Source organism: Phallusia mammillata, chromosome 1 (genome assembly GCF_965637545.1).
Source record: "Phallusia mammillata chromosome 1, kaPhaMamm4.hap1.1, whole genome shotgun sequence".
NCBI classification, from domain to species: Eukaryota; Metazoa; Chordata; class Ascidiacea; order Phlebobranchia; family Ascidiidae; genus Phallusia; species Phallusia mammillata.
This window is the reverse complement of record NC_137252.1, coordinates 25,447,460-25,474,298: the sequence shown is the minus strand read 5'-3', so window position 1 is coordinate 25,474,298 and position 26,839 is coordinate 25,447,460. Positions and strand designations below refer to the sequence as shown.

The 26,839-nt window shown below is 36.0% G+C and overlaps 3 protein-coding genes across 3 annotated transcripts; 1 reads left to right on the top strand and 2 right to left on the bottom strand.

The window, feature by feature from the left end:
* Positions 1 to 813: 813 nt before the first annotated feature.
* LOC145208928 (uncharacterized) lies at positions 814 to 3,896 on the bottom strand. Its single transcript, XM_080079178.1, has 2 exons — positions 3,390 to 3,896; positions 814 to 3,184 (listed from the first exon to the last, which is right to left on the bottom strand). Exons 1-2 carry the CDS (start codon positions 3,754 to 3,756, stop codon positions 1,710 to 1,712), a joined length of 1,842 nt encoding a protein of 613 aa, XP_079935304.1. The 5' UTR covers positions 3,757 to 3,896; the 3' UTR covers positions 814 to 1,709.
* A 1,813-nt stretch (positions 3,897 to 5,709) lies between these two features.
* On the bottom strand, positions 5,710 to 14,892 carry LOC145222153 (protein CLEC16A-like). The gene is made up of 24 exons (XM_080088201.1): positions 14,689 to 14,892; positions 14,492 to 14,620; positions 14,291 to 14,424; positions 14,046 to 14,194; positions 13,570 to 13,675; positions 13,375 to 13,498; positions 13,121 to 13,307; positions 12,931 to 12,978; positions 12,544 to 12,633; positions 12,333 to 12,447; positions 11,872 to 11,988; positions 11,728 to 11,791; positions 11,240 to 11,340; positions 10,295 to 10,420; positions 9,864 to 9,973; positions 9,688 to 9,732; positions 9,236 to 9,286; positions 9,046 to 9,174; positions 8,787 to 8,907; positions 8,494 to 8,642; positions 8,018 to 8,139; positions 7,430 to 7,569; positions 6,611 to 7,102; positions 5,710 to 6,194 (listed from the first exon to the last, which is right to left on the bottom strand). The coding sequence occupies exons 1-24, from the start codon at positions 14,754 to 14,756 to the stop codon at positions 6,145 to 6,147; spliced, it is 2,967 nt and encodes a 988-aa protein (XP_079944327.1). The 5' UTR covers positions 14,757 to 14,892; the 3' UTR covers positions 5,710 to 6,144.
* A 462-nt stretch (positions 14,893 to 15,354) lies between these two features.
* Positions 15,355 to 24,661, top strand: LOC145222143 (GATOR2 complex protein WDR59-like). The gene is made up of 22 exons (XM_080088190.1): positions 15,355 to 15,580; positions 15,714 to 15,899; positions 16,017 to 16,221; positions 16,287 to 16,375; positions 16,526 to 16,723; positions 17,040 to 17,193; positions 18,024 to 18,251; positions 18,506 to 18,705; positions 19,178 to 19,339; positions 19,441 to 19,536; positions 19,598 to 19,728; positions 19,801 to 19,884; positions 20,088 to 20,250; positions 20,452 to 20,630; positions 20,883 to 20,964; positions 21,092 to 21,201; positions 21,896 to 22,049; positions 23,198 to 23,282; positions 23,345 to 23,465; positions 23,612 to 23,754; positions 23,914 to 24,017; positions 24,479 to 24,661. The coding sequence occupies exons 1-22, from the start codon at positions 15,527 to 15,529 to the stop codon at positions 24,605 to 24,607; spliced, it is 3,057 nt and encodes a 1,018-aa protein (XP_079944316.1). The 5' UTR covers positions 15,355 to 15,526; the 3' UTR covers positions 24,608 to 24,661.
* The last annotated feature ends 2,178 nt before the right edge of the window (positions 24,662 to 26,839 follow it).

The following is a 26,839-nucleotide window of genomic DNA, read 5'->3' as shown; positions in this document are numbered from 1 at the left end:
TCGTATGAAAGGGGATACTATTCACATTGTCACAGGCTAATGAGAAAAAAAATGACATTAGTGTTTCCGACATGTGATTGACACAGCCGTGTGGACATTTTAATTTAGCGCATTATGAATTTATTGTGGTCCCAACACCCCGTCAGTTATATGCATACACTGTAGTCCTTTATCGTTGTAGGGCCAAAATAAGATTGACACCTCACGTTCTTAAATGATTTACTGAAATTGAGTTGTTGTTTTATCCATGTGAAACCTGATTTTGTATATTTTTGCATAAGGGTGCGAGGTTCTCTGAAGGGCCGCTGTTATATTATGGCGGACGGATTTCAACTGAGAAGGATGCTTTGCAAAGCAGAAATATTCAACACGAAAGACGCACGTCTGGAGAACAAAGTCCATGGGGTTTGAATGACCTCTCGTTAGACAACAACTCAACAAAAAGTGACAAACGTTTTTGATTCCTATAGCTACTGTCATCTATTTATAGGCTGCAATAACACAACTATAAGCTGCAAATTTATAACTTAGGAGTAGTTAAAAGACAAATAACTTTGTTCGACATTTACCACTGATTTATGTGTAAAATTTGTGTTACGGATGTTTTACATAGCAGTGATCTGTATAGTCCGATAAGAGAGAAAGAGAATAGTCGATTAATACTGACCAAAATGCTTCATACATGCCAAAGGAAATGCTATTACCTACGTCACTTAGCCACATCCTCTGTCACCAAGCTGGATAACAAAAGCTAAATTAAGATTTTGTGCAACGTTACATCAAACTTCCTAAAATTAAATTGCAGACGAGCAATGTATTTTTGACAGTTTATTTAATTGCGGTTTTAAGGTCGAAAACATGTAACCGATACTAACAGTACAAAACCCAGTTTCACTTATCAACAAAACGACACAATTATACAGGCAAACGTTGAACAAAATAATCAGGAACTTAATCTTATTTGACAGGACAAGGCAAAAATGTAAAACGAACAAAAATTGCAGCAGTAATCTGTAGCAGTAACTTGGTTGCGTGGTTGGCATATCAAAATACATACTTTGTTATTTACTGCAGAAGAGTTATATCGATCAGGATATACCTCAAATCAAGTTGAATTATCAAAATTGCATAGCAAAGCTACACATTAAACATTCGTGACACTAAGAAATCACAGATTGACTTTTAACCTATATGCACGTGCTTTTTTGAGAACTACCAGATTGCATCAGATTAAAATCTAACATGGACAATGTTATGACTCATTTTAGCGAAAAAGTGTCATAAAACATTTCTCCAATAATTTAATGACTTTTACAATGACACAACACAGTTGTAACAAAATTGATTGCACACCAAAAATTAAAAGCACCAAACACACAGTTTATCAACTGTACAAAACACTGTGAGCCGGTTGCGGTCGACATGGTCTTATATAACGGGTGACTGACTTTCATAGAATTTTTAAAAACAAGGTACATTAAATCATTGTTGCATTTGACAAAATTGCAACCTAACAATGGAAGAAAACCGTATCACCTAATCATAGAAGGAATTTTGTTTCGATTGTTAAATGTTAGGTTGTAAAATTTTCATATGTGTTTATATATTCTGCGAAAATCCAACAAAAGAAAAAAAATGCACCAGAAAACAAACTAATATTTTTAGCTCCCCAAAAGTCCTTTTTGTCTGTTGACAAACTAAAATATTGATCAATAACACCCTTTCAAATTTAACCAGTCCTCGTCGCTTCCTAGTACGTGTTTATCCATCCACAAGGGGTCATTCTGAAGACGTTTGGCGTTGGCAGCAAGGTAATCCAAGAAATGGTCAACACTGTGTTCTTCGGCCGACAGGGCCCACATAATCTCACGAAAATCTTGCATACTGAAACTTGTAACGTCGATTTTGTGCCCGCAATATCGTATGTGACGTGACGATTTGCGTTTAGTTTTAGTTTTTGACGATTTTTTTACGCGGGATTCGGTCGATTGGCAGGAAATTGTGGTTACATCGGATAGCCTGCTTTCGTCGACTGCTGAAAATACACTGCTACACGGTGAGGACGACGATGTCCCAAAACGGTCAGATTGGTCTTGCATGTTAACTGATGGCATTTGTGGTCCACGGTGTCCTTCGGAAACTAGTTTACGTTGCATATCATCTTGAACGCTGTAAGGCACTTGTTTTTTGCTACTATGAACATTATGTTTATGGGTGCTTCCTGTGTCAACAACTAAGTATGGGTAAGCGTTTGTGTCTTTACTAACAGAACTTGGTGAAGTTTCGTTGCTAAAATCGTCTACTACTTTTTGCTCTTCGTTCAGGTCGGATAGTTTGACTTCAAACGAGCAATCAGGAACGGAGCTAACTGAACTTTCCGTTGGAATCACTATTTGGGGAGTAGTTGATTTAGTTTCTTCACTGTCTTCTTGAATAGGTGACAACTGTTGAAGAATATGTGCACGATTCGTGGCTTTCGGTTTGTAATTGTTTTGTCGGGGACTTCGATGTGCATAGCTGTTGGTGCGAAGGTGTTCGTTGGTTACATGCCAGTCTCGTTCGTTGGCATAGTTACCAGATAAGTTCAAGTTGCGTGCGTCTACATATTCCCCGTGTGTCGTTGGTTGCGTCCTCTGGGAATAGTTGTGGTTGCCTTGACCACGTCGTTCCCCTTCCATCTGTTGCATGCGGTACTTCATGTCCTCTAAGCATCGATGTAAGTGGTCACATTCACGGTGCTTGTAAAGGGCATAATCACGCTCTTTTTCCCATCTCGTACGATAGTATCTGATATGCTCGTCCTTCTCGTATAGTTGTGCACCAAATGAGTTAACTTGTTGCTGCATTGCCTCCAGTCGTTTCTGTAACGCACTGATTTCCGCATCTTTTTCCTTTAGTCCACTTTTGGCTTGATTTGATTCCTCAGTCGCGCTTTCAGCAATCAGTTTGTATTTGTCTGTGGTTTTTAACAAATTTTCGCTTTTCGATTTCAGTTCTTTTTCGCATTTAATTTTTTGTTCTAGCTTATCCTCTCGTTTTCGAAGAAGTAACGATGACTTTTGTAACTGTTTTCTCAGTTTGGTAATAATCGTATTTCGATGCATCACTTTTTTGCGGATTCGGTCAATTCTATTCGATGCTTCAGCAATAACTAGGTCTGCATCTGATGTTGTCTGTACCGAATCTGTGGAAAGTATTTTCATGGTTGTTAAACGATTGCACACTGCGGACAGGAGTTTTGTTCATAAAGCTGCATAATAAAACCGCCCGATTCAAAATTAGGGGATAAATACGTTAGTAAATGTAAGTGGGCCGTGTCATCATTATTGCATGGTCAATAAATAATTCACTAGAATAGAACACAAATTTACGTTGCAACATATACTCACCACCATCAAGACACTCTTGCAAGGTTTTGGTTTCTTCAGTTTCAGCAGTTGTTTGTGACTCGTCATTGGCTGTCATGCTTTTGTGCAGACCGCTTGTTACTGTTGTTGTACTTGCCATTCGTATGTCAATCTCTTTGCTTAGCTTGGCATGACTGGATATTTCGTCAAGTCCTTTAGTCTTTTCTTCGGCCAATTCGCTTCGTAGAGTCTGAACCTCTTCAAGGGCATATTTTAACGCCGACCGAAATTCCGTCATGTAATTAGTCTGTTCTTTCATGTCCTCCAGCTGGTGAACCACTTGCATATCAGTTGGCCATGGACGTTCCAATACGCACGGACTATTTTCGAGCATTTTAGCACAAAACATTTACCGCATTTTTACGAACAAATCTGTAAATAAAGCCTTTAGTAGTTAGATTTTCATGCAAGCAGCCAAGATGAATTGGACACCCAGTTGTAACTGTGTTATGACTTATTTCAATCGATAGACAACCAGTTCAGATCGATTCTATAGGGTAAAAGGCACAATAGTCAATAGCTACAGCTTTTTAATAGTTCACCACAGTACAATAAATTGACAGTGCAATTTGCCTCTGTATTATGCTGTATTTGTGTTCAGTATGTCAAATAACTGGACTTGCAGTTGATCATTACGCCCAGGTACAGGACTCTATAACTATACCTAACTGGCCGGAGGCAGTGTAATTATCTCCTATATTAGCATACTGTAGCGAGGTGTACCTAAATATATGTATTTAAAGCAGATTTCTGCTGGTTCCACTCAGCCACACCCTAGTAACTACAATGTTAAGACACAGTTTATACATTATTTCAGTTAATTTTTACATTTGTTAATATTACTGAACTCGCCTTCAGAATATTTGTTAACACTCTGTTTTCCCAATGTAGACGTTTGGTATATGTCAGACATTTTGCTTGCTGAAGAATAACTTACATGCATCTATTCTATCCTGTCCGTGCTGGTACTGCTGAGTCAAACTAATACGCTGCCATACGCTGCCATACGCTTCCGCTTTGATCGTAATACTATACAGTCGACAGATCATTAATTAATGGCGGCGTATTATATTTTAACCAACCAACAACGAAGCTGACAAAACGAAACAGCAAAAATACTTTTCTATATAGTTTAGTCATACTGTAAAACTGTTAGTAGGTAAAACTGTTACTAACTTTCATGTTAAACAGCAACCAAGGGTCCTATGAACTGTCAAGAATAAACTAAATTAGCAGCTGATTAGCACACCGATCTATACCAGGCGCCATCTGTCTCACATCTCATGCCTAAAATAACTGGAACAGCTATACACCAAGCTAAAGAACAAATGTTTCTATCCTACTTGAACGACCTGCTTTGTTGACACAAGACAACAGCTCAACTGCGCTTAGTACAGCAGCAGACGTTTCACGTCATTTCATGCCCCGTTGGCTATATTCGCATTTCATGCGTCAGCGTAGATAACGTGATGTCACATGATATAACGGTGAAAACCCGTAATGCATTTTAGCATTCTTTTCTCCTATTTTGCCCTTGTTACAATTTTAGTTTTAACATTAGATAACCTAAGGGCAGTGGTTGGTTTCAAATTTTTTGTCAGCCGGTTCTATCACAAAAGTCATATTTTTAGGCCAGTCCTGTTGCAAAAAGTCCATTGACAGTAACCAGCAATGCTAACCGGTTCGCTGGTCTCATAAAATTTCGTGAGACAATTCTATAGAACCGGTGCGAACCGGCTGAATCCCACCACTGCCTATAAGGGTGTTTATATGTAAGAAATAATATTTTTACAGTTTGCGTCTTGGTAGGTGGATTATTTAGAAGTGTTTATTTTGGAATTTAACAAAAAGTAAGTTGGGCGCTTCAACGACACCATGTCATAGGTTAGGTTTTAAAATAATTTGATTTACGATTCTCAAATTCAAAATGCAACACAATACTGTTAAGACGAGTCTAAAGTTTGAACGCTTGTTACCTACCGTTAAATTCCAAGCATGTTTGTAAAATACATAAATAAAAAGCCAGAAATAGCAAGTGGACCAACCCAAGAAAACATATTGGCAGCACGTCTTTTAAAACATTTTTAGGATTCTTGGCAGTAAAAATCATTTGTCTTGGCTTGCAAGTCAAAATTTATTCTCCGTATTTTGCAACCAGTCAGTTTAACAATGCTGTTAATACGGAGCGTGCAAAATAAATAGAAGGTATCTTTATTGGTATCTTTATCGCCACCAGACAAGTAATAAAAGAGAAAAAAAGCCAACTAATCTTAATCTTCATGTATATACAGACGAAAAGAAGCAACGCAATCGTATAATTTTATTCGCGATCATTGCACTTGAATATAAGAAACAAATACAAAAATACACATTCTATCCACTTATACCAGCACCAACAAGCTAGCTAATAAATTATCGTCGGACTACATTAATTGCCACCACACAAAAAACAGCATATGGTCACGAAACTTTTTAAAAAGTAAACACATGTGTGACAATGTGATTATTGCCATTAAACAGTCAGAAAAAATACAAAATAAAGTGGCAACCTGTCTTGGGCGTGTTTTTGCACAAATAATTGCACACAAAATGACTTTATTTGAAGAAAAAAGAATGTACAAGTTTATATGCAGTGGCAATTTTTTGCTGTTTTGAAAAAATATTCTGAGCAGTTTGCTACGTGTTAACATTCAAAATTTATAAATGGATGCGAAAGCAGCGATGACCTTCTGGCCAGTTATTCTCTGGCAATTTCATTTATTGATGCACTCCTTGACGTTTCGGTTTCTAGAAAAACAAAAAACATCGGTCTTGTTTTGTTTTTTTGCCTGAATCTTAGTGACATTCAGAAAAAAATAAAAAAACAGAAGGTTTGTTTTCCTATTTATTTCCACAGTCTATATTTCATGTCCTACAATATGTACGCCATTAGACCAACTAACAAGAATGTTTTGCAAGCAAAAACGAATATGTGCCCACACATGGCAAACCTTTGGGTCATCCAGGGTCAAAATTTCCCGTTTGGGGGGTATGTGGGTGAGACGTAGGGTCATCGGGGGGTCAAACTTCGAAAAACTATCAAATCTAACATGTGTGTAAACTTGAAATAGTTTAAAGCACTCTTTCCTGGCCAAACGAAAGGACAAACCAGCGTCAGATAAATAAAAGATAAAAATGGTGAAGGAATTGTAATAATGTCATACCTGTTTCATTTTGTGTTACTTCGACAGCAACGTCGTCTGGCACCATCTTTGCATTTACCTCCTCGTTGTCATCTGAACGCGAATCCTCTGATGAAGTCACCACTTCCACTGACGTCACTTCTGGGTTCGATTCGACGACAATTTCAGGTTTGGGCGTCGATTCCCGTGACTCATCTGGGACTTCAGCTGAAACTTCGATGACGTCTCCATCTGATGACGTCGGTTTTTCGTCACTGGAGCTAGAACAGCTAGACGAAGCACGTGACGGTGACGACAGAAGGGGGAGTCCCAGATTCCCAATTCGGCCTCCTGACTTCACAGGCGATACACGACTGGCTGCATGGCCAGGTCGTTTCAGCAGTGGATGTACACGGGCAGTTGGTGTACGGGATAGATCTCGTTGGTTGAGCGCCACCCCTGGTCGTTGAGCGTCCGTTCGTAACACTTGTGGTTCGGCGAAAGCCCGGAATTGGCTTCGTGGTGCTTGGTAACCTAAAATCGGAAACTTATTAAAATCGTTTTGCCGCCAAGTTGGTTTTGGGAATGCTTCTATTTATTTAATGAAGAAAAAACACCTAAGAAATTGAAATCAAAGTCCGGTAAAATAGCAACCTTTTTGTCTGGGGGTCTTTTGGTACAGAAGAAAACGATCAAAGAAATTTAGTACGTTACCACAAAGGATCAAAGACTTCACATCACACATTTTACATGTATTAGTGGTTCATTTAATGATTTGTGCTAGATGCCATAAATTTTCTTTCGGTATACAATAAATATATACTACACGTACAAATTCAAATCATTAACTGGCAAATATACCGGAGTTAAGTAGATAGCTGGATGAAAATGGGTCGTCATGTGCATCAGGTGATACACCCAACAACACAGCAATGCGACGAGTCTTCAAATGACGAGCTCTCATACGACCTTTGGTCAAACGTTGTTTGGCTGCCATACATCTGTCACAAGTCCGAAGGTTAGTAAACATTGAAGTTTAATGCTTAACAAAGTACTAACGAACACGTTATGATAAAAAATGCAATATAAGTCTGCATAAAAAGCTAATCAAAACACCAAGAAGTTACCTAAAATTGTCTAAATAAATTTTGGAAGTTAGTAACAAAGTTAGGCATGCTGTTCCTACATATTTCGTTTTAGAAATTTTGTTATTTTAAATTTCTAGATAAACATTAACAGATGAACTATAATTTAGAAAAGATACCAATGAAACAATATCAGTGATAATGGATTGAGCATTTGCTGAAACGTGTGAACAATAAAGCATGCCGTATTTTACGTCAATTAAGACCTTAAAACAGATCCGTTCTTAAAACAAAGCATTCAAATAATTTTTAAAAGTGGTAGGTATACTGGATTTTTGGTTGGAAAACTGCACAGTTAATTTACCGTATGTGATCATCAAATACAAAATTCGCAGCAAGCATTGGAACCCTTCTGGTGCCTGAAGGTTTATGTATTGTCACATGAAGCGTTCTGCTGTCATCCGGGTCGCTACTAACTTCAACATCCTGAACAGCACATGCAAAAAACGCAGGGGTCAAATGTACAGCCCACAAATGCAGTTTCAGAGCAACAGTCCAGTCCAAACTGACAAACATAGCTTTTTGCATACATCGGTTATAAGTACGTTACACTTACACTACACATGGTAAAATATATTGTGGTTATTTCCCAATCTGCTAACACTTCACAGCTTAGTAACACTGAAAAATGGTATTTGCTTTTTTCGCAACAGTTTTCCAAGTGTACAATACCATGTAGAGTGGTCTATGGGTAAAAGGGCGAGATCATTATCTACTGAATAATTTATTATAAACACACACTGGGCAACTGGACATGGATGTAAATTATAAAATATTAACCTGCAAGAATCCTGAAAATTTCACGACTCCCCAACCCAAGCGTTTGTTGTCAGGCTCCACCAAAATTAGTTGGTACAAATCAACAACCAAAAATCGACGATTCTTGCTGTCTTTGCCAACAACTGTGCAGGCAATGAGGTCGCTGTTGTCTGTAAGTTTAATATATTAATCAATTTGAGTATAAATTTAAGATTTGTTAACCCTAGGAAAACAACTAACAACTCAGGGGGGATAAGGATTTATTTGTAATAAAAAAAATTAACTTTAAATTCCATTACATGCACACTTCTTACTAAGGTCAAGTTTGTCATCAGTCTGAATGCAATCCTGTTCTCTGGTCAGCGGAAGTTGAGTTTCAACCTCTTTGCAAAATGTTAGAGAGACATCACGCAGAGCAAGAAACACACCAATTGACTGAAATGTGAAAATATTCAAGTCAATAAAAATACATATAGCTACTCAAAAGTGATCGTAAACCAAATTCCGGAAATTGGAACTTACCACATTTGCATTTATTGAACAAGACTATTAAAATAACAACTTGTATCTTACCCTTCTTATTTGTTCAGTTGGGCCACATGGCAGTCGTTTTGTAAACTCAATACCAGTTAGAGGAGTTACTGTTGGTGGTAGCAGCAATGATGAATCCATCATAAGATATTCCACATTGAATGGTTTGTTCTGATCACACAAATACGATTTGTTTTATTTTTGGCAAGGTATTTTCATATCTAGTACTTACCATAAATGTTCTGTATTCGTCTTCAAAAATGTCTAAAAACATTTCCTCCTCCTGAACAATAATAATTTAAATTTATTGCCTAAGGTCATGATGTAAACTGTTTGACCAAACAGTGCTTTTACTTCAGTTCTCGTTGCCCAAACATACTGCAGGCAAGCAAGTGCTGATGCAATGCTTTTGGTGCTACGTAAACTTTCCAGACAATATATGAAGTTAAACAACTTGCACATGTAACCAAACATTTTTTTGGAAATTGTATAGCTGGCTTTGTCATGCTATTTTGAAAATCTGTGGTTGTTTTTTAAACAGAAGAGTGTGGTGCCTCATTTTTGTACATTTTCTGCACTTATGATGCTGCAATGATGTATTTACACGGTAATGAGCTGGGCTTAATCGTTTGACAATATTTACAGAACAGTTTATTTTGAACGTGGTTGCTAATAATAACATACCTGTAAACATTTCTGAAGGTTTTGCATGCTTTCATTGCGAGATTGCTGAAGACACAAAGAACAAGTATGTTTGCAATTTAACTAAAACAGATTTATAATAAGAGTTTGTATGGCTTATTAAACCAATGCTAAAATTGCTTGGGACAAACAAGAAATGACATAAAGATGGTCTTTACCTCAACACATGTTAGATGATGTTCAGGTAGCACACACTCTCCATTCTTCATCCCCAATTTTTTCAACAAGATCACGGTCAAACGAAGGGTAGCTAAGCGAATTTTGCTGTCTGTAATAGAAGATTAGGTTATGCACTGTACTGTAAAGTATCCTGCACATATTGCCCAATTCACACACCAGGAAAAAATCTCTTTTTGTCATTGGATTTCATAACAGAGCTGTATATTTGTATTAACCCCCATAGTTGTTTTTAATTTGACTTGTGTATATCGCTTAATCTATCTGACCAAATATTTTATCACACTGATTTTTCAAAACAAAAAAACTTTAAATTGAAAAACTGGACAAAGGATGTAATTTAACAAACATACAATAGTTTTAGAGACTTCTTGAAAATGTTAATGCACTTTAGATCAGTTTTAAATCAAACCTGGTTTGACAGCTTTGCTAATGATTCTCAGCAACCTCTCAATCAACCAATGGCAATACGACTCATTCCTTTTCTCCTCTTCACCCATCCCAAGTTGAACAATTCGCTTTAATTCACAGCTTATACCTAAAGAAAAAAAGTATGTAATTAATTTTAGAAATATTTTGTCACAAAATGACTGTTTTAAACACAAAGCACGAAACTGCATACAAACTCATCATTGCAGTGTTTAACACCAATTACCACAATTAAGCATACTAGACAACATTGTTGCACATTTGGGTTTGAACAATCACAAATCCAAGTTATACCAGAAGTTGGATCTGTGGATTATTGTCAAAAAAGCAATATGCATGCAAAAAGTTTAACTTTAAGGAATTTTAAGTTTAGTACCAGTTTGTAAAACATTGTTACAGCTGTTTTCGTGTGCACCTTTTTAATGTAACAAAATAAATATTAAGCAGTTTGTTGCAACATAGTTACTTTGTGTTCACAAAATTGCAATATAGCTGCAAATTTTTGTGACAACAGGAAATGCTAGCATAATAGCTGGTGTGATGTGGGTCATGTCACACACATTTGCTTAGGGCCTTTTTTAGTGATTGAAATATTTTACAATTCCATTGCATGTTGAGCCAATTACTAAACAATACATTCATCCACATTCATAATTGCACAAACTGTTACTCACCAGTTCCTGTCATTCACGAGGCAATAAAAACAGGAATTATGAAGTAGGAAATATATGTGAATAACACTTGCTGTTATCATTAATAATTGTAGATTTGTTTTGCGTAAGTTTTAACAGCATTTTTTAAACATTTTTGCAGATATTTATAACCTGTGCGATTTTTTGTACTGTTGAACATTTTAGAGGTGTTTAGGGCTATAATTTTTAACACAGAACCTTTGGTGGCAATAAATGTACCGAAAATTAAGATGTACCTTTGTTTTGAAGCATTGCATATAGCAAACAAAGAGCAAAAATTGCAGTGTAATCATTTTCTGTGCAGTTTAGAGCACTGTAGATGGTGTCCAAGAACGGCCTATGCAAAATACACAGCACATAATTTGTTGAAGAATGCAAATTTTATGCAAACTTATTACAACAGCAATTTCCAAGTTATAAAGAAAGCAACAAGAAATACAAAAAATCGTGCTCGTCAAAAAGATGTTACCCTAGTTTGTCTATTAACATTGAATATGTAAAATGGGGGTTAATATACTGATTATGAACTATTGTTGCTGCTTTTTTGCAGGAGGGGCAAACAAACATAGAAAAAACTTTCAACATGAAATACATGCTTCTGGGAAAGAAAAGTGCAATATTTGTAGAACAGCACTTTTTGTTTGCAATTAGTTTTATACAGTTTATGCATAAAACTGAATCGAATGGTATCATTTACTTACAACAAAATGTCTATTAACAATACCTGTCAAGATGAGATTCAGGTGAAATTGAGCCCAGACTTGCCTCAAGAGAACTCCCTGATGAAGCTGAAAAAATAATTGTTGCATTTAAAACATGTGAACACTGCAATTACATCAAATTTTCAATTATTCTGTACAATATATACCTGTTTGGGATGCAGCAATGCTTAATTGCCTTTGAAAGAATTCACTTGATACACCAACAGGTAAGGCTTCTGCGTCCGGTTCAGGGCTACTTTTGATTTCAGTTTCTTCATCAGAACCTGAAATGTAACAAATAAAAATGCGATATTTTTATGTGTTGTTCAACATGAGTTTTTTGTAATTTTGTTTATTATACCCACAATTGCCCCAATTCCATATCTGTTATGAGTTGCAAAGAAACTATCTTTAGTTAAAGAAACATAACAACCGCATGGCCATATAATTATTTGTGGTTTAGCCAAAATTTAAAAACAATTCAGGTCCAAGAGAAAAAAATAAATTGGCTGTGTGATTACTTAAAATCAATCCTGCATGTCAATGTAACAAACTGCCTTTATTATTGATTTGAATTTTTTATTTACTGCATTGCTGTTATACTACATTTATTGTTTTTATTACAAACCGAGATTTCTAAAGTTGGGTCTTTTCTTGTTTTTTGTTTTCTTTCTCAGCTTCCTTGATGACAACAATTTCTCAAGACTTTCTGGTTGCTGAAGAAGCTCCTTGTGTTCAATTGGCTGTAAAGAAAACATTTGTTACAAATATGTGCCGAACACAATGGTATCCAACAATTTACAAAAAATAATTCTTGAAGTAGAAAGAATGATACTCACAGAAGTAATGAACAGGGATTCAAGGTTTTTTGTAAATATTACTTCAGCTAGCTGGTGTACCAGTGTTTCATGATGAATTATTAGAAACACCTGAAAACAAACAAATGCATGTTGATCAATGCTTTATCTGAAGCATTGCCAACAGATAGGTAATTTTCTTTTTATAAGCTGATTTTTCTCATGATTTTAGGCGCACACTGCTTTAGTTTGTTATATTATTTAATACTCTTTAGTAAAGTATCTTTTGTTTTACACAACACTGGAAGTATTTGTGTTAATAAAAAATTCCACGGACCAAAATTGCAAACAAAATACACCAAAGATTTTAAAAAATTGCCCTGTAGGTACAAAATCATTGGGATAAGCCTAATTTTCAATAATACTTACTTGAGATAAAAGAAACAGGGCTGTTACTGAATTCACAAGAGGCTTTTCCTACAAAACCAAAAAAGTGGTTATGGTTTACAGAAACAGTAACAGATTAACACTATACCAAAAATTTAAATCAGCAAAAGATTTACTCCAAAAACAGCTAGCATAACACAAAATATACAATGGGTAAACAAAATAAACTTACATTGTCGTCTCCTGGAGCACCATCTGCCAGTGATCTGACATACAAAGGAAAAAACAATCGGTGAAGCAAATGATCTATTAAAACTTTATTTAACATGTTGTTTTCCAATGTCACAATATCATTGAGGTAATGGAGATGGTCCAAATGTTCAGCAACAATGTCTCGAAGTCTGTCACTTTGTTGGTGACTATAAGAACAATATGATTCCAGTTATTCACATTGAACATAAGTCTATAAAACGCACAGTTACCTACTTCACATTTGCCCTTACACAGGCATCAACCTGTCTGACATGTTCAGCAATAAACCACACAAGATTGGAGAAATAAGGAGCAGCAGTTTTGTCTTGAATGAACCTCAACATTGCATGGTCATTGACTAAAATAAAACACATGGCTTATTTATCCATAAGATTTTTCAGTCTGAAAGAATAGGGGACTTTTGCTTACCTTTGTACACATTTAAAGTAAGAGTTCGCACAGCAATCCGCACCATAGTTTCAGAATGATTGAAAAACTTTATTCCTTCGGTGTAGAGAGCAAAATCATCAGTGTGCTGTATTATTGATAAGCTTGAATTTTTAAATTGTCATTTTTTGGATTTTTAAAGTGTTATTACAATTACAGTAAAAAAACACAAAACCCCGATCGACTAGCCCCATGCGCATTTCAAGAATAACATTGCAAATGTTCTATTTTTTAAAATATTGGAGATAATTCAATATTTAGTTGGGAATAACATGTTTTACTACATATCTCATTTTATTAATAAACAAGTTGACTATTATATGGAACATGGAAAGGGTAAAGGGGTACTCTTTGGTAGCCTGGCAACAGTAAAGCTAATATCTCAAGTGTTTAACCAAGGGTAGAGGTTAAGGATTTATCAAAATGATAACAAACATTAGTCTGCTACTATTATGTACCTCATTGTAGAAAAAATGGATGGTGTGTTCATTCAACCTTAGTGATAAGGTTTTGAGAAATGAAATGTAATATGCCATTACTTCTTCATCAGAGAAGTCAAATTTATGACAAATAACATCATTTACATGATTATTGGAAAGTAGATAATCTGTCAAAAGAAAAATATTTCAAATTGAATATGATACGGTGACTAACAAAAAGTCAAAATACAATTAATATACCAGACAAATTTTAATACACTTACACAAAGAGGTTTCATGTTGAAGATTCTCAAAAAGAATGTTTAAGGTTTGAAGAAGTTGTACACAAACATAATTTCCAGAGTTTTGTTGCAAAATGTTGAGGAAAAAAAGAAACATGTTCTTTTCCAGATAAAACCTGCAAAATCACCATCATGCTTTAAATCTCATAGTTACATGAAAGCAGGCTTTAAACCCATACTCACTCAAAGACAGAACTGTCATTTTGATCTCCCCAAATCAGAATTTCTGACATAGACCTTAATGCTTCAACAATCAATGATTTATTGTTTTCTGTGATGGTGTGATTTTTAGTCAGAACATGGTGAAGGTACCTGAATGATAAAAAACAAATAATAAAAAAACAAGAAACAACATGACTTTAATCCCTGCAAATGATTACCTTAGATGTTCCAAAGAATGTGGATTTTTTGGTGGTTTTGGTCCACCAAGCCATCCCCGTCGCTGCATTGCAATGTTTTTTCAATTTCCTCAACACAAGTTTGGTTTCAAACCATGTTAGTCATCACAAGACAAAATTCACTAATACATGCTCAACTTGAAAACCAGTGTGTATTAAAAACTCTACCAACATGCAAAAAAATGTGCTTTACCTCTCTCTCCAAACATTTTTATGTAAGTTATGCATAAATTAAATACTAGCTCTTAAGTACCACAAGGCACAATACATATTGTCTTATATTGCGTATTGTCTCAAAACGATGCATATTCACGCCACAACTAAATTAAACCGTTTGCTATCTACTCCATTAACACTAACATGCAAGTTCACTTCGATTGCAATCTGAATTACATAACGTCCAGATACAGCTCCAGCCAGAGTTACGGTGCTATTTCGGTTTGATGATTATATTAGTACAATTGTGCAGCAACGTTTTCTTTCAACAAGCAGAACAAACTTAACTAACTCATTTACTATGAAGAAAATTGGTCCCAAGTAGTAAACAATACACATTGCGATCATAGACTCATTGTTCTTTCACAAATCTGCAAAAGGAATGAGAAACTCTCATAAACATGGATTCGTCGATTCTCCAACAGAGCACATTTGCCTTTTTCTTTTTTTGCGAGGTGGTTCATAAGCGAACACTTCGTCACGCTTGACATCATTTGGAAAATGCATCCTGAATCCTGATGTAATAAGAAAGGACTAGATGTAAAGAAGCTCAGTGCAACACTGCAACTGTTTTTTTAAAAGATTTACCTCAAATATAATCAAAATGAACCAGTGGACAACTGAAGATTCAATAGTGGCCCAGCATTCTAATACACAGGTATGTCTAAACCATGTTTTGAAACAAAGCTTTTGCAAAGTAAGTTTAAGCATTAAACATGTCTATATTTTTTTGTTTTTTTTATAGGACTAAATTGCTTTTTTACATTGCTCTGTTCAAAAACTTGTTTCAGGCCAGTGCAATGTCTGTGAATGCCCTTGGTGACCTGGTGGTACTAGGTTCTAGAAGGCATTTGACATTGATTGAGCTAAAAGAACCGCAGAAGGTGGTTCGAAGGGTACACCTAACAAACAAATGGGACATCAGTCACTTATTTTGGAATCCTTCTGTTGCACACAATAACTTCATTTTGACAACGGTAAGAAAGTTTTATATTAAACAACGATATCTGTAAAATGACTTAACAATGTAGTACAAGAGGTGTAAATGCAACGATTTGTATTGATTATTCTGTAGCATTTTTATGTAATCACAGTACAATCAATGGGCTGATGTGTGGAGATTTGATGAAGGAATGGAGAAATGTGTTGCACAACTAAAGGGTCACACAAGAGCAATTAGTGATGCTGATTGGTCAGCTGTAAATCCAAATCTATGTGCAACATGTTCTCTGGATACCTATATATATATTTGGGACTCCCGAGACTTAAAGCGCCACAAGTTTGCAATTTCAACAGTTTGTAAGAGCTTTATTTGTGTGTTTGTATTTTTGCAACAGTTTTTTGACTGTTTGTTGTGTTTATAGCGGGATCAGGCCAAGTCAAATGGAACAAAATAAATGGAAACTACTTGTCCACTGCTCATGATGGCAATATAAGAGTTTGGGATATAAGGGTAAAAATTTCATTTTTATTTGAATTTTAATAAAAAATCATGTACTGAATTTTTATGTTTTAAAATCAAAAATTGTTATAACACTTCAATATTTGCAATACATCTTTTTAAAAGTAAACCTTTTTCACTCGTAATATACTTATCATACAGAATGTTAAAACTGCCATGCATTACATTACTGCACACCTTTCAAAAATTAATTATCTGGACTGGGACCCAAACCACGAACATACCCTGGCATCTGCAAGTCAAGATTCCACAATCAAGCTTTGGAATACATCAGAAACACCTCGTAAAGCAGAACTGCAAATGACCTTCAAACACCCAGTCTGGAAACTCTCATACACTGTGGGTATTTTTTGCTGTTAATGAATGGAAACTAGTATTTGCAACATCATGCTAGTTTTTGATTTTTTACATTAAATTTTGAACTGTGTAAAAATTATTAATCATCTGTACCAATGTGTTGAAAAGGTGTTTTTCAAAAAAGTCTGATACATTTTTTTCTTTTTTCTTTGATAAAATTTTCTCTGATATATTTTTTTCTATTATATTATTACCCAAATAACAACACGGAAGAGCAATTACGTTTTATACATACATGTGTACTGAGGGTACAAATTTTGTAACATTGATTTTTATTAAAATATATTAATTTTTACAGCCCTTTGGTTCTGGATTAGTTTCTGTGGAGTTGGCAAACTTCAGGGAAACTCCTTTGACATTGTGGAATGTAAATGAACCTGACCAACCAGTCCATAGTTTTGTGGGACACAATGATGTCATCTTGGGTTACCACATTGCAAAATCAAAATCTGGTATGAACTTTTTGTGTGTGTTTTGTTTCCATGCCTCTGGTTCAACTTATAAAATTGCTTCATTATATTCTATGTTTTAGCTGCTAATTAATAGCAATATGTTTAATCCAGCGATTCTCAATCTCTTAGGGATTGTGTACCACCTGGGAACTTTTTCTATCACTGCATACCCCCACAACCCTGTGTGAATGGATACATCAAGGCATAAGCCCATTTTTCTTGACCAGGCTAGCATATTTCTGTAACCAGCACAGTTAGCGATTTCAAAGGAATGTCTAAAACAGAGGTGTGCAACTTTTGTTACTGTGGGGCCAAATACAATAGCCAAAATTAGATCGCAGGCCGCACCTGTGTATAACACAAGGTGATTTTACTTTGTTGCTCACCAAATATGTTCAACTACAAGTCAAACTCGCATTTGATTCCAGCCACATATTGCCTGGTCGCAGAAAAATAGCATCAGGCGCAATAATCTGAAAAATATAAAATAGTTGGACTTCTTTGTCAGTATATTTGAAATCCAAGCGTCTCTGCGGGCCGCACAACCTTTAATCAAGGGCCGCATTTGGCCCGCGGGCCGCAGGTTGCACACCCCTGGTCTAAAACCTGAGTTTCACCCCAAACCAGGGCCGACCTGTTGGGTCTGTTAAGTTACACTCTCATTCTAAATGACATAAAGCTCCTTGCGTACCACCGAAAAAGCTCAGGTGTACCTCTACTGGTATGCATACCACAGGTTGAGAAACACTGGTTTAAATTGAATAAAGGCAAATAATTTTTTTCACAATATGCTTTACTTCACATGTACACTAAAAAGCAATTTTTACCAGATACTAACTGGAAACTAGTGACATGGTGCAAGGATCAAACTCTTCAAATAAACAACCTGGATCAAAACCTTTTGTATGCTTGTGGGATGTCAAAGGATTCGATTGATCATGTGCCAGAAGATGAGGAAGTTTATAATTTAATGCATGATGTCACTACCGATGAAAAAGAACCAGCTGAACCAATCCACCCTGTATCAAATGTGATCCAATCATCTAATTCAAGTGTTGGTAAGCATTGCCATTAGGTTGATAAAGTTTTGATAAAATTGTGCTCTAGCTATACAGTCTGCATATGTCAGTAATTTAGTGGATTTTTGCCTGTACAGCATGTTATTTATCCATCATCATAACATTATTAGGTGTTAAAATGTAACTGTTATTAATGAACATTGTCCAAATCCTACACACTTTTCTACATATAATACAAAAACATATATTGTTGCACATAAACATTGGAAGACTGAAGTGTGTTAATTTTTCAGAAAGTAATGTATCTTTGGTGTCTGGAAGCTACAAGTCTGTATCTCATGAGTATCCAGATGGGTTTATGGACAACACACCAAGTGAATCTTACCAATTCAACAAGTCATTGACAATAAGTTCCCCAGCAACCTCCATGCATTCATTGGAACAAGAGTTTAAACTTCTCAATGTTTCACTGCCTAATTTACGCCTAGATGAGGTGTGTATGTCCTAATTCAGGACAACAACTGTTTCATGTGATTTTTTCTACAAGAGACAAATTTTGTTTGTTTGTTTTTTGTTTAAACAAATTTGGAAAAAACGAGGTTATTTATGACATTGAGGTATTTCTGTTTCTTTAATTGATATAAAATTAACACACAAAAATAAAGAGACCAAATGACCTATTAAAAAGCAGTGTGTCAAATTTGCCCAAGTGCAGTGAGCTCATTAGGTTCATTATACTGAATCAAGACACTCTCTGGGGCATTTTGCAGTGGCAAGGCACTGTTAATACAAACTCTAATGATCCTGGCTTCCCGGGATTATATAAGGGCCTGTCCTGCCATAACTTGGCTTCAGGTCTGACCTCAGTAATATACATGTAGTTTTTCTAATAAGAGTGTTGTATATAGAACATATATTCTTCAAATGAAAAGCATCCTGTCATGTCTATTGCAATTGTTTTTCAGGTTGACCTCTCCCAAAGAACGTGCAGTGTGTCTTTACGAACACCAGTCTTTTATGCTTGGATCAAAATTAGCTTTCCTCCCACATATCCTCACAATGAACCACCTATGTTTCTATTCAGTAAAAACAACTTAAGTGGAGATGCCATTGCAAAACTCAAGCTGGTAAATAAACTCATACCAGGTTACTCAGGGCTTGTATCTAAGTAATTACTCCCACAACCTAAATATGTGAGTACTTTTGCATTAACAATATTTCAATTTAGACATTGCAAGAAACAGCACAGCATCATGTGCGTAACAACAGAAGTTGTTTGGAACCTTGTCTTAGACAACTCACCACACAATTCAGTGACATATCAGTAAGAGTGACAATTATGTCAATTGGTCACCAACTAGGCAATCTCTGATTTTTTTCTTCAGTATCATAGTGAGGATGATAAAATGTCTGAAGCGTTTGATCCACCAACATTTTCTTTTGCCAATGTTTTGCGCAATCACCAGTTCTATGCAATGCCAAACAACATTCCTTTTCCCAGAACAAGTGGAGCCAGGTAAAATTTGTCCAAATATATTCTCTGTTATTTAAGATTAGCCAGCTAAAATGTCCATTACATTGTAAACAGGTTCTGTAGTGTTGGATACCTGGTGATATTTTTGAGACCAGCTCATGTCCGTGGATTTCAGTCAGTTAATGAAAAAACTCCCAGGTATTTATTATTTATTTCACATTTTAGGCTTTGTAACAATATTTTGTCACCAATTACACTGGTATTGAGGTTATCTATTGTTTTTACAACAAAAACTAGCTGGTAGATGTAAGTGCGATAAAAATTGTAAGAAACCCATCAGAAACAAATAGAACATTTTTTAAGGCAATTACATTGTACATGTTTTTGTTTTTTTCATGAAGATCATTTTCGAGTCTGACAACACACCGCAATTCCACACCATCAGTGTTTCCTATGTACCGAAGCAATTCATCTGTTCTTAATCAGATTTCCACATCACAATTTAGCACCAGCCCAAATCAACCTCCTGATTTGTCTGTTCGAACTTTTTATTACAAACAAAAGGCAAGAGGCTAACAATAAGTTTTATGCTCTGTTGTCAAAGATTTTAAAATAATTGTGTTTGTTTTTTGGTGTATCTACTAGCATTAGTGTACACACAAAAAGTAAGGGACAATAATTTACGAATCAATTATGAGAGGGTTGCTCATTTTGAACATTTGCATTTTGTGATGGTTTAAACATTTGTATTTTGTGATATGCTAGAGACCTTCCAGAAAGATGAAAAACTTTTCTCATCTTCCATATTACGCAAAAGATCAAGAAATATCGTCATCATTAACAAACTATGAAACAAAGCCTCAACAGTATGCTGGTCATGTTGTAATCAATGATCTTACTCGGGTGATGCCAGTAAGCAGACAACTAGCTGAACAGTATCTGATGTAAGTAGTGTGTGAGTTTGTTAAAGGTCAAAACTTCTTACAAAACATTTTACCAAAAAAGTGTTTTTTCATAAATTTAAACCACAGTACTAAAGAACTAACCCGTAAAGTTTTAATCTGCGCTACCTATATAATGAAAGTCCCTTAACGTTTATTAGCTGCATAGACTAGTGATTGGCAAATTGTGAAATTAGATTTTGGAAAGGCTAAATCAAATACACTCTATCTCGATTTTTAACAAATCAATTTTAGTCCCAGCAAAAAAGACTTTGTGGAAGCATGTTTGCACAACAAAAAGAATGCCACTAAAGAAGAAATGGATGATTTGGTAGAGGTAATTTCTCCACAACTTTTTGTTCAAAACCGTTTTGACTAAACCTTTTCAATTTTTTCTAACTGGAAATCAAGGGCCAAAAATAGTAGCAGTTTAAAAATATTTCTAATGTCTTAATGTTTTCCAGTTATGGTCTTGTGTGTCGTTGTTACCAAAACCCGAAGGAAACCGACCAGTTCATGATAACAGTGGACCATTTGCATGTAGCCCCATGGGAAAAACATTTTTGAATAAATTGTAAGTATCGTAACATATTTCTGGAGTATTTGTCAGAATGGCAAATAAATCTTGGCCCAACACCCTCTAAATCAGCGGTTCTCAAACTGGGGTCCGCGGTCCTTTTGGGGTCCGTGTGGCAATTTTGAGGGGACTGCGAAAAGGTTGAGGTACTTCTATAATCTTATTTGGCGTCAGTTTGTGCCACTAAATAAGTGTAAATAAAAGTAGAATTGAGAATCGACTGTCTTCATTGCTAAACAATAGTATTTATTGCATGACAACTAATAAAAATGCAATTGTTCGCGCACAATCGTAATGTTTTTGTCTTTTCTGTGATGTCACAAGCTGTCTTTAGATTACTGTTATGCGCAATTTTGCATAACTAGCTAAAGTCCTGCAATCAACTTTCGTTTTTCTGAAATACACATTCAGGCTTAAGGATCGCGAGCCCTCGAAATAATGGGAAAGGGACCGTTTTGAAAAAAAAATCTAAAACAGTTTGAGAACCACTGCTCTAAATCTAAAGCATTGGAACGTTAAAGGTATTAAAATGTACAACACGCTTTCTACCTTACAAATCCGGCATTTCACAGGTCTATGTCACTGTGAGACACACTGTTAATCTATTAAGTAAAGTAAATGTTATTGTAGTGAAGTCCCTCCTCTACAGTAGCAGTACAGGTGTACAGCAATTTTAACAAATGCATTTTAGGATTCAGCACTATTGTGTTCAATACGACGTTCAAACGTTAGCAATGTTGGCTTGCACTTTTGCTTCTTCGCTTCCTGCAGCATCACAACCACAAAGCGGCGATATGAAAACCGTAACTGATATGAAACGATCTGCTTCATACGATACGTTCAGAGTAAGTCTATAATCCGGTGATAGATTTGTGTCATTTATCCCGTTTCCATGACCGTCGGTCTGATCGGACTTGTTTCAAATTGTGGCCTGATTGGATCAACTGCCACTACGATACGTTTGGCTAAAACAATAATTACATGCAATCACTTTATCCTAGAATTCGTTTTAAAGGCATCGGTAATAACTATATTTTCGCAAAACTGTTTGAATCCAGACACCGGCAACTATCGAAACAAAAAAGTTCCGATCGGACCTTCTTGCGAGGAGGTCCACAAAAACGCTTTCTTCGCGTCCGATCGGACCAACGGCCATGGAAACGGGATAATTGTTTATTGCGTATCTAGCAGCATTTCCCCGAAAACACCAATCTTTCCTGAGCAATTTCGTTTTCTATGCCCAGTTTTTGTAGCTGTTTAATTTATTATTTAGGTCTAAAACAGGTGGTTGTTAAAAGACGTAAAAAGGCCCAAACCCGAAGTGCAAGCCCAAAACCACCAGTATCCACTTTGTTCAAAAATTTTAGGGCACGAAAGTTAGATTTGCCAAAATAAAATTTTGACACTAATGTAGCCTAATGTGAAATGCAATTTGACTTAAGCCGAATCCTCCTCGAAAAAAATTCCGACTTTCAGCTCTGAATGTTTAGACGAAAATGGCGGCAGAACACTGTGTAATCATTTAATACAGTGCCTCCCAAACTTGTCTGATAACCTCAGAAAACCCTAAAACCTATAGAAAAGGCAACGTTTATTTTGTTGTGAAAACCATCCGTCGGAAAAATGTTACAAATTGCTCGCCGCAAGGAAAAATAGGCTTGGTGAACATTTCAGTGTGCTCATACGACTTATTTTACCACCATAACCTAAAAAGGGTTATTGTAAAGGCAGTTTTTCGAGACAAAAAATACAGTCTTTGCTTACCATTTGAAAAGCTATGCGTACCACAGATCGAAAATCACTGATTTATGAAATGCAACACCTTAGCTTGGCCATAATTACTAAAAGTTCAAAATACAGCACTGTGAATAGAATGGTATTTTGTTTTATCGACTGTGAGATCAACGAGTTTAGAAATGAAGATAAAGGCTGTTTTGTGACGCCCTTGCAAACAGCAATCAATACAAACTCAGTGTCGTTTTTTGTTTCATAGATAACCGAAAGAAACGCTAAAGAGAAAGGCGAAACTGGAAAAATTCAATTGTTGTACAAAAGTTTATTAGCTAGATCTCCACCAGGTATTTTATCATGTAAGTTTATGGACTAAATCAACGAAACGACAACATGTAATATTTGGAAGGTCATTCATACATGGAAAATGCACGCAGCACTGCCAGTTCACCAACCGAACAGCGTCCACTGTTATTGGAGCCGAAACCAAAACGACCCATTGGTAAAAAGCCTGACTATCGAAATATTGGGTAAGATGCACTTTTCTCTGCGTCCCTACGTTACGCAGCTATTTCCTATTTCCTTTTGGTGCAACTGTTTTCTACTCCTGATAAACTGCACAGGTTGCAATCGGCAGCATTTTTAGCATTTTTTATATTTTTTGTTGTTGTTCCAGTATGTTAAGCGCGGAGCAGCAAAAGCGATTTGATGCCTTCAAAAATTCCTACTCAGACATTTTGCTAAGATGGAAACTCAACGTAAAAAAAGCGGAGATACAGAAGTTTTCTACCAATTCTGGCAGAAAACAAAGTACTTTGGGTAAGGATAAAAACTATTTGTGATCTTAATGTATATTGTCTGTGCTAAAGTTGATAAATAAAGAAATATATGGCTCACAAATCTTTCGTTTCAATGTCCTGTCTGTCAATAGCGACCTGTTGACTGGACTACAATAGTTTCAAAAATACTTATGTGCAGAATTTAAAGCGACCTGTCAATCATGTGGGGAGTCGTGTAAATCAACTTGTCGAAAGAAGAAGAATATTTATGCCACCTGCTCAATTTGCCAATTACCAGTCAAGGTAATATATTATTGGCTGTTATTAAAATCGGTTGTGATTTTAGGAAACCGTCAATACTGTCTCATGCTCCGCTTTGTTACATTTAACTCGTTTTAGACCAAAAGTAGGGAGTAACTCCGCAAAAGCAAGCACTTTATCGATACCTTTTACACAAACATCTTTTTATAAGTTGGCTAAAAATAAACAGCAACAAGGTCTGCCCATGGGCAGTCACTGAAATGGAAGAAACTATTTTCAAGGACTTCTTAAAAATGATTTCGAACAACTAAAGATAGGTTTATCGGAAATATAAATTTGCAAAGCTAAAACGGCGTCATTTTAACACCGTCATTTTAACAAGGTTTTTTGTCCACGGCTAAAAAATCACGCATCGTCCCTAGTTTAGATAAATTTCATGAACACAATGAATAGACATGTTAAACTTAAAAAGTACAAACTGTTTTATTAAGTGTTTGTTGCAGAGTTTGCTGGTGTTCTGCAACGAGTGTATGCATGGAGGTCATAGAGATCATATGATTGGATGGTTTAAAAACGAAAAAATGTGTCCAACGTCGTGTGGATGCAACTGTGGACAAATGTTCGACAGATGACAGTGAATCATGACTTGTTTGTTTCGATATTAAATTAAATCTATCTGCATTGAAGCTACAGTGTCAAGTGTGTGTTTTTCTAGTTCTGTAGAACAATGCCAATCTGTAACCTGGCTGTTGTCCCCTGCGTTTAAAATATCTGTCCGTTTTCTTACTTAATACCAAAATATTGAGCTTTAACTGAAGATTCTTTGTATATCGCGATACATATTTGTCAGTAAGTATGCTGACAAATTTTTAAGTTGTAAACAAGGTTGCCGGATCAAACATCCGCATCAGAGACCACTGCTCTGATACTGATACGTTTAAAACTACTTTTGTGTTAGATAATAATCACAGACACAGAACAGTAGTTATTCACAAAATTGTTGGAACCAAGCCTTTAGCATGAAACGAATCGGAGACCGATTTGATTACTTCATGATGATAATAATAATAGGCAACGGCCACCTGCTATGATAATTCTCTTGGGCTCTTCTAATTTTAGTATATATACCATACATGCTCATGGCTACATTGTTGTAAGGTAGTGGTCGTCAACCTATGGGTCGCGACCCCAAATGGGGTCCCCTAAACTTTTTCTGGGGTCGCAATAAGTCGCCGAATTTAATTTATTGCATTTTAAAATTGATTACAGAAAATGAAACTAATATTATGTTCTTTTACATCGCAACTTTTGCTCTTGTTTTGCAGTACAGCTAGCTACCTCCTGTTGCAATTAAATCGTGGTAGTGGAAAAACATGAAAATGCCTTTATCGCGTAATAATGGGTTTCGACAACGTGTATTATGAGTCAACACTATAAGTTTGTATTATTTAAGGTGACACCAGAACGAGTGAATAGTTATTTAAGCAACGCACCCAACTATGCCAAATTTTTCTAATCCCGTTTTCAACCACGTGGCTGTGTGAAGCAGGATTTAGTACAATGAGTGTATTAAAAACGAAACATCGTAATCGATTGGAAGTGGGGCATGACATGCGGTTAAGCTTGTGCAAAGTCAAGCCGTTGCTTCAAAAACTTGTGGACAGTAAAGGCCTACAGGCGCAACCATCTCACTAACAGTGCAAATTAAATGTTGAACAATTTGACAAGTTTGTGTTCCGAAAAAATGGGTTTATGTCTTAAATGAAACTTTTTTCGTAATACTTTGGTATAGCCATTTTTCGGAATACTTTTGTATCGCCATATTTGTTTGTAATTATGTACAGTTTGTGTAATTGTTCTTTCGGTTCAGCATTACTTAAAACATTTTTCTCAGTGTTGAAAAAAATGGGGTCGCATGTAAATTCTGACTTCATTTTCCCTTAAATTGGGGTCGCCTATAAAAAAGGTTGAAGACCACTGTTGTAAGGTATAGTTCATTTAGGTTAGTTAGTCCACATAGTATAGGTATTATAGTTCACAGGATCAGCATGTATGCACAACTACCGGTAGTAAATGAACATAAGGCGTCAGCAGCTGTGAGTTAAGGAAGACAACACGCTGTAGTAAAGAATAACACGATAAGACCAAAAAATCTAAGAAAATAGCTGATTAGTTGAGGAAATATAGTGCATTAGGTCTGTATAGGTATTTCATGTGTTACGTGGTTTATTGCAAAACAACCATAGTTTTGTCATTATACAAGGAGTGTAAAAAATTATTCAGGGTCTTGCAGAACGTGATCACAGATGTTGGAGCACACTGCAGAAAATATTTCGCCGAAAATTTTGTTGGCAGCTTCATTTGAGTCACCATCGTAAAACACTATATTCCTCGGATTCTGTGTTATCTCAAGCATCTTCTCGTATCGGGGAGAGATTCCATTTGCTTTCGGAAACGCCAGAACGTAGATCTGAACCATAAACGTAGAGATACAATATTGAAGACATGTTTGTTTTTCACATTTATATAAAATTAAGAATACGTCATGTTTTTAGCAGTGTCTTATTGCTAGTCTGTATCTAGTTAGAATTGTGGCTAATCTACTTTTTTGTTTTAAATTTTAAATATAAAACGAATATGGTTCGGCATCTTGGCGAATGCTAATTTGTGTTAGTTTCGAAAGCCAACGGATCCACCGGTCTTGTAACCATCATTTTGTAGGCCCCAGATCACAATTATGCGGCGATATATCAGACATGCGCTGCGCTATTCACACATTTTCTTGCTTACCAGAGCTCCCCTGTCCCTCCAAGCTTGGACCGCCTCAGTGACGTCATCGTCAGATTCGGAATCGGTTCCGACAA

Bases quoted from the DNA above. Each gene is read 5' to 3' on its own strand.
- LOC145222143 (XM_080088190.1), top strand. From the start codon at position 15,527: ATGAACCAGTGGACAACTGAAGATTCAATAGTGGCCCAGCATTCTAAT. The intron at 22,050-23,197 runs GTAAGTCTATAA...TTTGTTTCATAG, and splicing joins CTTCATACGATACGTTCAGA to ATAACCGAAAGAAACGCTAA. The intron at 23,755-23,913 runs GTAAGGATAAAA...ACTTATGTGCAG, and splicing joins CAGAAAACAAAGTACTTTGG to AATTTAAAGCGACCTGTCAA.
- LOC145208928 (XM_080079178.1), bottom strand. From the start codon at position 3,756: ATGTTTTGTGCTAAAATGCTCGAAAATAGTCCGTGCGTATTGGAACGT. The intron at 3,185-3,389 runs GTGAGTATATGT...TACTTTCCACAG, and splicing joins GCAAGAGTGTCTTGATGGTG to ATTCGGTACAGACAACATCA.
- LOC145222153 (XM_080088201.1), bottom strand. From the start codon at position 14,756: ATGCAGCGACGGGGATGGCTTGGTGGACCAAAACCACCAAAAAATCCA. The intron at 12,448-12,543 runs GTGAGTATCATT...TTTTCTTTACAG, and splicing joins AATCCCTGTTCATTACTTCT to CCAATTGAACACAAGGAGCT. The intron at 7,103-7,429 runs GTATATTTGCCA...TTCCGATTTTAG, and splicing joins CAGCTATCTACTTAACTCCG to GTTACCAAGCACCACGAAGC.